Genomic DNA, 15,146 nt, shown 5'->3' with positions numbered 1-15,146 from the left:
ACTCCGGAAAAGTTGTTCACACAATTTACTATTCCTGTCGGAAACCAGGATTAAGAACGAAGGTTCTGTGTTGTATTGGGTGTAATATAGCAAATCATGCACTTGAGGGCAAAGTGGAGCTGTAGTTTTAAAATGATATTAAAACCGCTTCCCTCATGCTGTATGTAGTTTGCAGGGTAATAGTAAATAACATTTTCGGAGAGTGTGTAACTGTATAGTCCTATTTGCAGTAATACAAATGGTCATTTTATTACTGAATAAGAGTGTCATTGTAGTGAATTAAATTATCAATGAAAGGGTCACAGGCAGAAAAAAAAAAAGGTGTATGCCTCTAAAGGCATAAAACCAAAAACATCTTGACAGCGAAATATTTTTCTAAACAGACAACCTGAATTCCCAAAATGTGGATAGTAATATGATCCACAAAAGGAAAGGAAATTAAAGAGAGACAACACATTTTTACTATGGCTTTCCAAATGTTTTTTTTTTTTTTTAATAAAACAGCTTTTGTTTGCACCTTTTTACAGTTAAGGCATCATGCACAAAATAACAAGCCATACAAAAGCCATATGATCACCCTACCTAAAATATTATGCCGTCTTATTGTACTTCTGCAGGTTAAAAATAGAAGTCTTTAGAAACATGGCGTAGCTGGCATTACAGTGAATTCAAAAGCAGGTCTTCCATGGCGTAGCACAACCTTGCTTTCACAGTATGTCTTTGTAAACATGGCTTCGGCAAAAGTATACCTCCGGAAAAAAATATTAGTTCATGCTTTTTTTGACGCTGACTTTGGAGGTCACACACGGCATGCAAACAAATCCTAAAGATGATATTTACAATGTATGCATTTTCTTTTCCTAAACACAGAATTATAGACACTCCAGAGACTTGTTTGTTTGTGTTTTTATAGGCCTTTACATTAAGAAATGCTATAGTCACCAATGACAAGCAGACAGACAGATTTCAAAGTCCTTATTTCCCGTCCTGTAACCCAGAAGTGATGTGTTTTGGTCATCTTGTTGTGGAGGACCAGTGGTGGAGTGTTTTTTTTTTCTTCTTCTTCTTTCCTTTTTGGCACGTACTGTGTCCACTTTTGTGTGTGTGCTCTCTCGCTCTGTGCTATACGATGTTGAAGACCATTGAGAGGTACTGCTCGTAGGACACTTGGATCCAGCCATCTTGGTCTGTGTCATACCGCCGGAACACGTCGGTCAACCTCTGTGGGGACGAAAAACAAACAATGCTGTCATTCTCAGTGTGATAAATCTGAGGTTACATAAAGAATAAAAAAAAACCTACACACATGCCAGCAAGTAAATCTGATTATCAAAGACTACTGGATCAAGAAGCATTCGGCCTACAAGAAAGGGGCTTTGTTGTTCAATTAAACTAATGAATGTATGATCAAATGCATGACTGAAAAACCTTTTGTTTCTCCAAACGCTGCCCTTCTAGAATGCTATTCATTACAGGACAAATGTGTACTTCCTGGGTTTGAAGTTATTAGGTGTTTATGTTTCATCCTGTTTCAAACTGTGTGTGTTAAGAGAGCGTTTGAGTTCTGAATCTTACCTGTAGTACTATACAGCACTGAATGAAGTCATCAAAGGCCACTTGTCCCTTTCTCTGCCGGTCAAACTTCTCTATGAGCGTGTTGTAAAATACATCTGATAGCCTGTAACCTGAGAAGACAGGGTCAACATACAGTTTATATTGCTACAGTCTGAAATAAAGAAAAAGGTTTTAATCATTGTTTCACTAGAGCGGGCCATAAAAGGTTCCACTCAGAATCTTTTGAGCCTCAAAGAACCTTTTAGTTTTTTAGCAAACAGTATTCTATTTGGGGGAAAAAAGAAAATCCACTTTTAGTATCCTTTACAGAAATGTCTCTTGGCAAAAAAAAGGTTCCTGAGACAGTTGCTGTATAGCTGATAACCTAATTGGATCTCAAAACATATAAGTGTCAGGGTTTTTGTAACAATGTAGCCAGGCGGATGAAAAAAAAATGTCTTAGTGACGAAGCACACTTATGTAATAACAAAACATATTCATGCACGTTCAGTCTTAACAATTTTTTGGTACAATTCCACAGTTTAGCATACAAATGAGATTTGTAGCTTCCTATTCAAGAAAGCAAGACAACATGCTGTGATACTAATACAAATCACAAATCATTTCTTTCAGCAACGATAGCCAAGCGTCTGGTGTGCTACCTCTGAGGGATTTTCTATGAGCTCTTTCCCAGCACTTCATTTTACACTAATCAAAAGCTCTATATATGCCAGAATTTTAAATCCGGATCAAAGCGATCTAACACATTTAGAAACTGCCAATTCTGTCCCAATCCACCTACTAATATCAAGGTCCTTTTTTTCCATTCAGGCAATAAAAATATGAAATTACTCGTCTTAATCAGTGCAACCCAGATTCAGGTGCTTATGGGTCTTGTCTGTCTTGATGCAAGGAATGTGGGAGAATGCTGATCAGGTGATTGTGAGCTGCAGCTTACTGTGCGACTGCTGAGTAGCACTTCAGAAGTACGCTTGGCTGCCCATGAGATGAAAATGTGCATCTTGATAAACGCAGTAGGCTAATTTAATCCAAAGTATTAAAAGCATCACACCCACACACAGACGCAAACACCCATATACACTCACACACACACCCTCTCTCTCTCACTATCTTGCTCTCTCATACACACACACACACACACACACACACACACACACTCATACATCCAAACGAAAACACACAAAATGTATGCGAGGTTAGTAATGCTTACTAACTATCGCCATGCATAGACAAAAACTTCCACACAAATGTTTCCCTGTCTAGAACACTGACAGATGTTAACACAGTGTGCACATTGGTGCATGCTAACACGGAGCTGACCTTTACGACCTGGGGTCATACCAACCCAGAAACCCTGCAGGATGGCCACAGCCTCGCTTCATCAGTGAGTTAGTAGAAAAATTAGAGAGAAGTATTACTTTGCTCACCGAAGCCAGTGAGGGCCTGTTTGAGCTCCGTCTTGTCGATGAAGCCCGAGTTGTCGCGGTCGTACGTGCGGAAGATGTTCTGCCAGTCGGTGATATACTTCCACACGCCGGCAAACTCGTTGAAGTTCACGCCGCCTTTGTTGTCCCTGTCGAACATGGCTAAGAGAACACACAAGAGGAGGCTTAATACACTCTTTATTACATTTCACACAAGTGCTTCCTGTCAAAACACTACATTCCCCCATTTAAAACCCACTGCTTGCCATCCAAAAGGCATAAATAGTGATTTAAATTAAGAATGAAGTATTTTCATACTTTTATGACAAAACAAAACAAGTTGATAATGGTCAACTTCACTGATAACAGGACTGACATGATTTTGTTATGGTGTAGTATCATTATACTCATTATATAGTTATGTATTCATTTTGCATCATTTAGAGCTATTGGGTTGTATGGTATGATTAGATATGGATATACTGTATACTGTATATCCTGAAATTTGAAACCCTGGTCTTCAAAGACATTAGCATGTTGATAAACTACTTAACCACATTACACCCTTTCACACCCATGCTCACAGCATATCAGTCATTGGTAGATTTCAACATGCAGCTTTGAAATGTAATGTTACTGATGTGGCTCACACGCAGTTATAGTCTACAATCATGTTATTAACGGTCACACACTGAATCCATCAGCATGTATCACAGGGACTGTAATTATAATTTATCTCTTTGGCTTCTAAAGAATATTTATATAAGCAGCCGCCTATCTTCTCTGATCCGCCCAATTTTATTTGTTAAATATAGATTTCATGTGGGTGCATGTCAACCTAGTGTGCCTAGTCATTTGTACACTGATATTCACAGTAAGGAACTGCACACTTCCATATTTTACATAGCCTACATACAGAAAACAATGAAACAACTGAAATACAAAAAAACAATTCAAATATCCAACTGGTCTTATAGAAATACAGAACACTTATTTACGTAAAAGTAAAAAAAAAAAAAAAAAAGAGAGTTAGTCAATGACTGACAAGCTCACTGCATAAGACACACACCTCTTCTTTTCCTAATATTGACAGCTGTACGTCAATGTTTAACTTTGACGTTCACACCCACAGAGAACTGTTTGTCATAGCCGTTTGGCAGTTTAACGAGAAAATGACATAGTTACTATGGCAAACACACAAACAGGAGTAGCAAAGGAATTCAGGACAGAGCAATACAATTGTTGGTCTCAAAACAAGAATGTAAACAAGATTTACCAATGATAGATCGGACAGTCACTGGATTGAAAGGCGTCCATGTACCTGGGGGGAAAAAAGATTGAAGATTGAAACAAACTTGCTTTTTTCCACCAACACACCTTAACTCAGCTGCAAGTTTTAACTTGAGCCCATTTGCCTTTTGTTAAAGCTTTGAGTAAAGTAATAGTGATTGTAGTACAGGTGACAGCTAATACAGACGGTAATTTATGCTGTCTTTTATGATCTTGTCTTCACTGTGCTTTCTGGGGCTAAAATTGACTATGAGGGTGAGGGGAAAAGTTTAGCAAGACCGTAAAATGACCCCCTGCCTGAGAATTACTACAGAGAGAAAATGGGTTTTGAAAAAAACTCTTCATAAAAATAAGAATCATTCCGGGGGGGGCAAATCTCTTTTCTCGCTCCTCTTATCTTTACGGGCCCACAGTGAGCAGCGGCAGCACGCCGTGCTGAGGGCAACACAACAGGGAGGACAGGAGAGCAGCAGTCAAAAAATAAATCCTGAAAACCTCCACTGACTCAGCTACTTCTCCTACGCTCTCCCAGGGATACAGGGAGGGAAAGAGAGAGACTGTGTGCGTGTGTGTGTGTGAGTGTGAGTGTGAGTGTGAGTGTGAGTGTGAGTGTGAGTGTGAGTGTGAGTGTGAGTGTGCGTGAGAGGGTGAGGGTGAGAGAGGGAAAGAGAGAGAGTGTGTGTGTGTGTATGTGTGAGTGTGTGAGAGAGAGAGAGATGTGTATACAGACTAAGAGAGAGAGCCAGAGAGAGAGAGAAATGTGTATACAGACTAAGAGAGAGAGATAGCTAGAAAGAATAATATTTAATACAAAGAGGAGGACGGCGATGAAGCTACATAAGGAAAGCTAAATAGAATTTGTGTGTGTGTAAGACCAAAAGACAGCGAAACAGTAATATAAATTAAGCAAGACCCATGGATAAAGTAGTGTGAGTTTGTGAGAGAGATATAGAGAGAGGAGGATGGAACAGAGGGGGCAAGGAAGGATTTGCGAAGGAGGTGAACTACTTTCTCAGCTTTTCCAGCCACGGGAAAGTTTGCAGGCAGCTGTCACCAGTCTTTCCCAACTGCCCCGCCACCCTGCTACCCCGCCTGCCCCAGGACAGTTTCTCAGCTGGGTGGAGCCAAGAGTGACAAGAACCTCCATGACAGCGCTCAGACAGAGAGAGAAAGGGGGCAATGTGCAGAGAGACAGAGGAAGAAAGAGAGAGAGAGGAAGAAAGTGTATGAGAAGGAGTTAGAAGACGACGGAACAGAGAGGGCAAGACGGAAAGGGGATAGGGCAAGAAGAAAGGGAATGAGAGCGGGAAATAGAGAGAGACAGAGAGAGAGAGATCAGCTGTTCAGGTGACAAGACACAAGATTTACAGTTCTGCAGCCAAGAAGTCGTTAGACTGACCACTGGTGTCAAAGAGGACAGAGAGTGTCAGGTGAAATGTGGCGTAAACTTCTGATGGTGGCTTGGGTCGATAATTACACCACCAAGCGTGTGTGTGTGTGCGAGTGTGTATGTGTGTGTGTATGTGTGTGTGTGTGCCTGTGTGTTTGCGTGTGTGGGTATGGGTGTGTTTGTGTATGTGTGTCAGTTTGTGTGTGTGTGTCAGTTTGTGTGTGTGTGTGTGTGTGTGTGTGTGTGTGTGTGTGTGTGTGTGTGTGTGTGTGTGTGTGCTAACGTGTGCCTTGGCGTTATGAGAGAGTGTGAGTGAATGCCTGCATTTGTGGGGACATGTATGTAAATACACTCCTATATTCATAGACTTGTGTGTGTGTGCGTGTGTGTATATATACATGTATGCTTACACCTTGTATGTGTTTGTGTATGTGTGTGAGTATGGCTACATTCATATGTGGTTGTGTGTGTGTGTGTGTGTGTGTGTGTGTGTGTGTGTGTGTGTGTGTGTGTGTGGTTTTGTGTGTGTATGTTTGTGTGTGAGATGGTGGGCAAGGGGAGGGAACAGGTTGGTGCTCAGTCGGCACTGGCTTGGCGGCTGGCACAAAGAGGGTTCTGTCCTGCAGCACAGTGGGCCCTCTCTCTCTCTCTCTCTCTCTCACCCTCCTTCCATCCTTCCCTCCCTACATCCCTCCTTCTCTCTGTCTCGCGCTCTCTTGCTCTCTTACACACTCACTCACACTCACTCACTCACTCACTTGTTCCTTCTCTCTCCCTCCCTCGCTCTCACCCAGAGGAGGGATGGATGAAGGCAGCCCATAAACTCACAGACCTTGAGAGATGACAACAGACACACAGAAATGCGTCAAAAAGGAGAAAACACAGCACTCTAATCTGCTTTACACTGTATTGTAGGGCTGGGCGATATGGAAAAAAACATATATCACGATATGGATTATTTTTTATCACGATAGCGATATATATCACGATATGCCCTCTTGCTTTACTGGATAGGGGTGTACTTAAAAGTGTGATCCATCACGACCTGTACCACAATTACGCAGATTGTACTGAACGTTTCCATTGAATCTTTAAATAGTAAGATTAAAACAAAGTGCATGACATTTAGTCCAGTGCTTGTGACTTTTAGTGGTTCTTTAATGTAGGCCTACTTTCAGAAGATAAATCAAGTTTAATTTAATTAAAAAACTTTCTTTTCAATGTTTGTTCATATGCTATAGCAATAATGATGAGAAAAACATTTTCTTATATGGCCACGTATAAAAATAAGAAAATTAAGAAGTTGGCCATTACACATACGCCCCATTGACCGCTTCAGCCCGTTGGTGCAACAGTGAAGATGGTCCTGTAAACAAACGCAAGTAAACGATGGAGCTGCGTTTTATCTGGATAAAAAGCATATTAGCGTTTACATTTCCCAACCAATTTCATTTTTATCTTCAAGGGTTTATGATCTACGTGGAGTACCAAAAAAAACCTCCATGCTACTTAGAATCTAGATAGTTAAGCTATAAACGCCAAAGACATATACACATATGCTATGTCTATGATAATCGCTGCTAGATGCTCACTGTTCTTGTGCTCCCACAGCTCCTTCACTTTTGAAATACTGAAAAGAAATCTAAACTAACGAAATAGTGCATCTTAAACTACAACTATTTGACCATCATTGAGAAAAATGGAACAGAATCTGCTAATAAATGGCTACACTTGTATTATACTCGTATTATACGGCTCTCCAAAATGTTCAAAAAAGTTCCGTTGATTTGAATGGGCCACCCCAGCATTTGCACGTCTTTAATGTCTTGATTTTCACTGCTGCAATAAAGTAATGACGCTGTCATTAGCAATGGGTGTCGATGCCCAATTGTATAACAGCGGCTGTGGTAACAGTTACACCTTCCTGCAGCGCGTCCATTATTCATTTTTTTTTTAAACCAGAATTAAATTTCGCGGGCTCTCCCCGTCAATCATGTCGCAAGCGTATGATGCAAAGCAGCGTAATGTAAAGCGGTGTCGTGTCGCAAAACCACGTTCTCTAAAATGTATCTTCATATTCTTTTTTTTACAGTTGTATAAACTTAGAGTTTGCATAATAAGAAAAGCAAAATGTTATATTAGGATGTGAAATTATATTAAAATGTATATTAGCTGTAATAGTGAAAAAACAAGTTTATCACGATAGAAACGATAGAAGAGAAAGGTCACGATAGACACGTTTCTATCGTCCTCACGATATATATCGTCATATCGCCCAGCCCTACTGTATTGTGTTACAAATTAACCCACATGTCAACACACACATACTGGACATGTATGCACATACACACACACAGACATGGACACACCCAGACACACGCAAAACCACTTGCATACTCACACACACACAGACATGGACATACACATACACACACACACAGCTCAACAATGCACCTCACAGTTCTCCACTCAGTCCTACTGAAAACTTGACTTGACCAACATGAGGCTTTAATGAGAATCAACTCCCTCACACACACACACACACACACACACACACACACACACACACACACACGCACACGCACAAACACACACACTCACAAACTCACACACTCACACACTCACACACTCACTCCGATACCACACACACAGACACACACACAGAAGCTAATTAGTTTAGGTAATAAACCATATTAATGAGCATCCACAGGGCTCTGAATGCTACAATTCCTAATTTGAATGTGCCAGCTAAAACTGGCATGATGTCACACACAGTAAGCAGACTGCAATGGCACCCATGTATCACCACTGCACGGTCACTGGCATATGGGAAGAAAGGAGTTATTTCATGGGTCATGAATTCACCAGCAAAGAGAGCCAAGGTTCCTACGGTGGTAAATTTAGACCATCAAAAGTTTTATGTTGCAATTGAAAATTAAGTGCATCAACATGCAAAAGTAATTTTTGGTCGTCCACAACATCGGGCCTATATTCGTTGCCTAGGGTTACAGGAGTGGTAAATCGTCAACACCATCAAACAAAAGGCATCAAGGTCCTGGCCTATCACCAGATGAGCCAATGGTTGGTAGACTTACAAAATGGGGTGAAAACTAAATCTTGCTTCATGCTTGTGGACATCTTAAACATCTTTAGTGCTGTACAAAACCTGGGCAACCACATTAAACTCACTTGGTTGGGGATTCAGTGTCTTGATCAAGGACACATCGACACTTAGTGAGGAACTAGCAACCTTCCAATTGCTAAACGACTCCTCTACCCCCTGAACCACTATACTACATATGGTACAGTCAAACCTTGCCTGTAAACAGGATTCATGCAGTGTCCAGGGAACCCGTGACCTCGACACAGGGGCACACCACGCTCCACGGCTTGGGCAGTAAGGGCAGTGAAGTGTGCCGTGCCACCCTGCTACCTCAGCATCCAGAAACATGCCAGGCCAGGGAGCACGTCGGCATGCCAACTGTGCCAGAGTTTAGAATACTCTCGCCTCTAATGGTCCCTGGCATGTTTTCCTGCTCAATATTTAAGAGGCTAACTGATGCACCCCTGCTGCAAAAGACAGCCAAGTCAGGGATACACAGATCTGCAGTTGGAGTGACATCGATGGTGAGCATCATTTCTGCTACTAACAAAAACATTTATGTGAAAATCACATGGTGGAAAAAAAGTGTCAGCAGTGATTCGCTGATTCATGGTGAGCTCTGCGAGGCAAATGTTGAGTCCAAGTGAATCATCGTGGGACAGGGGGCACAACGTGGTGGTGGTGGCGGAGAGAGCAGGGGAGAGGGGAGGGGGGAGGAGTGCAGGAGTTTGCAGATGCAGCTGTGCTCTGGTGGCAGCCTGCCTTGGTTTGTGCCGTTCGCTGGAGTGAGACGCTTAACTGCAGCCTGGTCATTTTTTACACCCCCCCTACTCCTCCTCCCCCACAGCCCCGAACACACACATCTCCTCCACAGACCAAAACACACACACACACACACACACACACAACCTCCCCCATAGATCCAAAATCACACACAGAAACACACACATACATCGAACACACACACACACACACACACACACACACACACACACTTCCTCCAGAGATCCAAACACACACACACACACAACCTCCCCCATAGACCCAAATACACACACACACATACACATTTAGAGCGGCAGTGCGGCTCGTGCTCACTCTCTTTCAGACCCATTTAAAAAATGACTGGGGACGTAAATCTGCACTCGCTGACAAATGCTGAGAGCAGCACGCGAGGAGAGCGGCACTACGGTGTAAATACGGCAGCGGTGACAGCCCCTCCAAAAGAAGATCACCTTTGATTGGACATAGATGGTGAAACCCATCAAAGAGAGACAGAGACAGAGAGAAAAGAGAGATGGAGAGGAGGCTAGCATTAGAGGACACACAGGGGTCAAGCAAGTGCTATAGGTTTTTCCACAAAGACATGAGGAGACTTGGTGGATTTCTGTTGTTTCAAAGGGAAACACATTTGTTGGCTTTTCAGGCAAGAAGACATAAACTCTCAGTACTGATTCCAGATCAGCTCTTGAGGGAGTTACTGAGGGAGTGCATGTGAGTTTTAGGGACTGGCTCAAGCTCTGTGTGTTATTCCACAGGAGACGGAATGGCAGCTGGGCTTCTGCTGTTTCTGCTGCCATGCTGACAACACCAGGAGCAGCTGGGCCACTGCACCACACAGCCGAGGACAGGACCAAACATACGTATAGGGGCTCACTTTAACTCACACACACACCCACACACACACACAAACAAAATCTCTCATGCATACATTCAGACACACACATATGCACGCTTTCACAAGCTCATAGGTGCCTTGGCTCACATGCTATCACTATCGTTCGCACACGCATGCATTGACAGACACACATACACACGCACACACACACACGCACACATAGACAGACACACCCGAGATTACTGTCCAGCTAATGTTCTTACACTTACTGGTGCCACTCACTCGTGGGACAAAGTCTCTGTTTCTGCACTCTTACTGATAACTGGTTATCGTGGAGTAAAGCCCCCATGGCTGTGTGCATAATCAGACACAACTCAAAAGCGTGCTGAGTTTTTCAAAGACGTTTAATTAAACTGGGTGCAAATGCACTGCTCAGACGCTGCTTAATACTGGGCAATTTTTTGAAGGTCATCTTTGTATCAGGGTATTTTGTCCCCGTCACAGTCAATTCAAAGTAATACCACGTGGTACCACTACCAGAGGTGGAAAACAGGCCAGCACACAGCTGACACTGAGCCCATTCACCTCTGATTCAGCCTGGATGTTGGCTCCTGTTTGGATCACACCAGGTCAGGGTCAAATGCAATGGGCGTCCTCTAAAAGCAAAAGACTGTGGAGATTTCCATATGAAAATTCAGCCCAAGCCTTGTTTTGGATATTGTTGCAGGACAGGGTTTGTTTGCCCTCCCCCTCAACCAACAGAAAAAAGACACAGTGTTGACTAGCCTATCAGGTGACAGAAAAAGACCACCGTTTCCTGACCGTTTCGTACAGGAAGTACTTGTTTTCCTGAATCGCACTGCTATTACAGTTACACTTTTGTCTGCTTCACTGGGTTCTCCCCCGTTTCTGTCTGGATATAGCCTGTCCATATGGTCCCCTCTGGACTATAAAGCTTAAGCCTCCCTAAAGGAACACTGATTTCACAATGTTTCACGACACATTTCACATTAGTGAAAGGCAAAGGTCAAACACGTGTTGAAAGGAAAGCCAAAGAGAGGTGTGGTTGCAAATGGAAAAGAAATTAACCGTACCGTTCGATAACGCCTGCTGGAGCTCTGTGTCTGATATTGCACCGCTTCTGTCCTTGTCAACCCTGGAAAGGAAATAAAGAGACTGCATGAATGTAAAGTGAAGCCATATCAGCTGCATCTCCTTCACAAGAAAAATGAAACTCTTAGCCCATCCCCCAATACAGTAGCACAATCTCATTCTCTAGACAGAGGGGAAGTGAACTGAAACTAAAACTATCAATGCTGCCAGCAACACAAGGAGAAAACTAGGCACACGACATTGCCATGACACAACCACATGCGTGTGTAAACACTAAACACAGACAAGAAGTCTGTTGGTGTTTCGGAAAATGCGTCACACTAGCAACCAAAACAGCCCTGCCGCTTCTTGTCATTCAGGTGAGAGCAGTACGAGTTGACTTCACTTGTGGAATGTCTAGGCCACTAAGGAACAGGGTGGAGGGGTACCTATTAATAGAGACTTCCTAAGGCTACATCCACACTAATACATTTTAGTTTTAAAAAGCATCACCTCTGCTACGTTAACGCCTGGCCCCCATACTAGTTTTTTTGAGCCCTTAAAACATTTGGACTTTTGTAAATGCTGCTGGCCCCGTTTTGGTTTGAAAACTCTGGGATTGCGTTTTGGTCTGGACGGGCACTAATTTAGATTTTTGGAAATGATGATGCTGACAAGTTTGCTTCCTAATTAGTTCTTATCGTCACGATATTCCCTGATTCATCAGATTCCTGTCATGTGACCCTTTTCCGGAAGAGTAGCCTTTCTGCCTCCTCTTTACACCGGCATGCGCATGCCCAGTGTACATAAATGGTCATGTGATATGTGGCATGTTAGTATGAACAGAGATTATTTCTGATACAGAGCAAACCCCTCATCTGGACAGAGAGCTTATTTGGTTTAAAAAGCCTTTTTAAAAAGAAAACGCATCAGTGTGGACATAGCCTAAGATGATCGGCATAGGAGGTAAGGTAGCTGTCAGTCTTGATTGCCTTCAAAAGATTGTAAACAGAAATATGTAATACATTGTGCACAAATGCAATTTCATGTGAATAAACCTGTTTCCATCAACCTTAATCGCATCATAACCTATGCTTAATGGGATTTAATACACCCATCTCTAGCGTATCGATTTCTTATTCGACTTAAAAGATTTCCACTCAGGATCTCGAATATTATTCGAATGGTCAAAATTCGCATTAAAAAGTTGGATGGTCAACGACATATGAATGGGCTGTTGAAGAAGATGACATGAGAGGATTGGTATGTTAGTAAATGTTCCAGAAATTTAAAAAAAATCCTGTCACACTTACAACTGGTCTATTTATTTAGTCATTTTTATATTTTGAGTGCCTTGAGGAAAAGACATTTGCAATCTATTGGACTGAAAAAAATTAGGCCAGGTTTTTGTTTTTTTTTGCTCATAAAATAACCGCAACACATAGCCTACACCCAATTCATGACTCACATGTTCCCTAGCAACATGACAAGCTCTGCATACCAACAACAAATCCTGTATTTTCGCAGTCCCAGTATTTTCCCTGACCGGGAAAGCCCCAAAGAAAAACACAACTGGTAGCTCGAGAGGCCACCTCTGTGCCTCTCAGACAAGGAGCACCCACAGAGAATTGGGACGGGAGGTACAGGGACCTCACTGAACACCCTACTTTAACAGAAACCCAACACAAAGGCAGTCAAACTGCAGAGTTTTTCCTCAGATTCTCACATATTTGGTAGGCTACAGTGTTTTACACAGAATGAGATGGCTGACCAAAAAAACATGTTTTTTACCCCTCAAGCAACCCCATCTGTCTTTCTCTGCCACTGTGGACTACCCACAAATGTTAGATAAAGCAGATGTGCCTTGATTTTTTTTTCTTTAAACAAAGGCTGTTTTTCCTAACGCTGTAATATTACAGGAAAAGCCAAACTGTACGCTGCTTTTTCCCTCGTGTTTGTTCTGCCAGTACTGTATAAAGGCTCTTTGGCATTTCGAGGTGGTTTGTGAAACGGTTTACTGCAGTAGCCTGGTAGACGTTTGCCTTACTTCCCTCATATTCTTGTGTTTTACGTACAACAATACAGAGTAACCTGCTCGGATTTGCTTCAATGTGACATGCTTATCATGGAAAGTCGTGATCGTGGGTGGAGCGAAAGCAGACGGAATTCTGTGACTCAAGTCAAACGAAGTGACAATAATAACGTTAGGTGATGCTGGGCTGGTACGTGTGACTCATTGATTTAGCCCTTTGACCGCACTCAAATCATATGACCAAGGTATTCCCAGTCATTACTTCATCACTGCCCGAAGGAATCGGAGTCGTTGAATAGTGTGTAAAGTTGAACAGTTTAACGTGGACATTGCACTGCTTTTCTCTTTCCACGAACTACTCACGTCTTCAGAGCCCGCGGCAAGTTAACAGTGATGTTGTGAGAAAGCAGCATTCCTAACCCTCTGCAGTATTACATAACTCATCATTACCACCACAAGGGGTAACTAACGTACGGTAACTAACTGTACACGAAAATGAAACCATTGTGAAAAGAGATCTTAAACTGGAAGTTTGCAACCATTCCGGTCAACTGCCACCGACAGCTGATCCATGTTTTAACTGACAGGAAACATTTTCTCGATCAGTTTGCGCTTTATGGTTTTGTTAATTTAGTAATGAACCAAGTCAAGCCAAGAGCATTTTCAAGGCCTTGCCCTAGGATGTGAGAATCAACCTTAGCTAACTTCACGGGCACGACTTCATGCCATGGAGTCATGTTAGTGGCTTTCTTTATAACGGGAAAACGAATGACACATGGAATCACTGCCAACAGTGCACCTTCGCTTAGTCCTAAAACAGGCTGTCGTAACTTTTCGATCGACACTGCAGTTAACATAATCAACGACTAGTGATTTCATGGTTTACTAACGGTATCAAGCGAGTTGTCAGAACCCGATCTGCGCTATGGTACGTAGCTGCAGTTGAAGCTATAATTTCGCATGCTGAACCAAGATAGCGTTAGTGTTTCCACTCACCTCTGAAATATATTCCATAGGAAACCTTGATCTGCCGGCGCGCTGTTATATTGAGGTTGTCTGTACTGATTCTGATAAGCCATTTTAACTGTTCCTTCTTCTCCGCTGAGGAATTGTGCTTCGCCAACAAATATGCTTCTTCAACTTGCTTCAATCTGACTCTGACATTCTTCACGCAGAGGCGTGGCATGCAACTGACCATTTCCCCATAAAAAACCTCCAAGAAACGTCATTGGCCCGCCCACTCAGAACTCCCTAAGGTACTCACGAGAGTTTGATTGGTTCGCTGCCAGCCAGCGTGTGGTCCGCATGCTAATTGGGTGGGGCTCGTTTACGAACAGTGGAAAATGTACTTGTCTTATATCTAATGATTTCTTATGAATGAAATGTGGCAGTTGATCATATTCTTAAACCCATAATTTTCGTGTTGCAAATTAATAGACGTTTGCTGTAAAATGTATATGAATGGAATATAATTTTCATATTATTTTGATATGGCACCGACAATGGAGTAAACACAATACAGTAGTTATTATTTATTATGTGTGAGGAAACGTCTTGAAATGTAGTAAGATATGATTGGTCAAGCCATTGGCGGCAAAATATACCTGTGACGGATTAAACCA

General features: G+C 42.4%; 1 protein-coding gene across 2 annotated transcripts; it reads right to left on the bottom strand.

The window, feature by feature from the left end:
• Nucleotides 1-451: 451 nt before the first annotated feature.
• On the bottom strand, nt 452-14,687 carry pdcd6 (programmed cell death 6). Of its 2 annotated transcripts, none has more exons than XM_080855332.1 (6): nt 14,521-14,687; nt 11,495-11,556; nt 4,276-4,320; nt 2,994-3,161; nt 1,576-1,685; nt 452-1,221 (listed from the first exon to the last, which is right to left on the bottom strand). In XM_080855332.1, exons 1-6 carry the CDS (start codon nt 14,601-14,603, stop codon nt 1,123-1,125), a joined length of 567 nt encoding a protein of 188 aa, XP_080711458.1. In that variant the 5' UTR covers nt 14,604-14,687; the 3' UTR covers nt 452-1,122. The 2 variants fall into 2 exon arrangements, with proteins under 2 accessions (XP_080711458.1, XP_080711459.1); XM_080855333.1 differs by having other exon boundaries at nt 3,003-3,161.
• Between the last annotated feature and the right edge of the window lie 459 nt (nt 14,688-15,146).

Source organism: Sprattus sprattus (assembly GCF_963457725.1).
Source record: "Sprattus sprattus genome assembly, chromosome: 17".
Taxonomy (NCBI): domain Eukaryota; kingdom Metazoa; phylum Chordata; class Actinopteri; order Clupeiformes; family Clupeidae; genus Sprattus; species Sprattus sprattus.
This window is presented reverse-complemented; position numbering and strand designations above follow the sequence as displayed.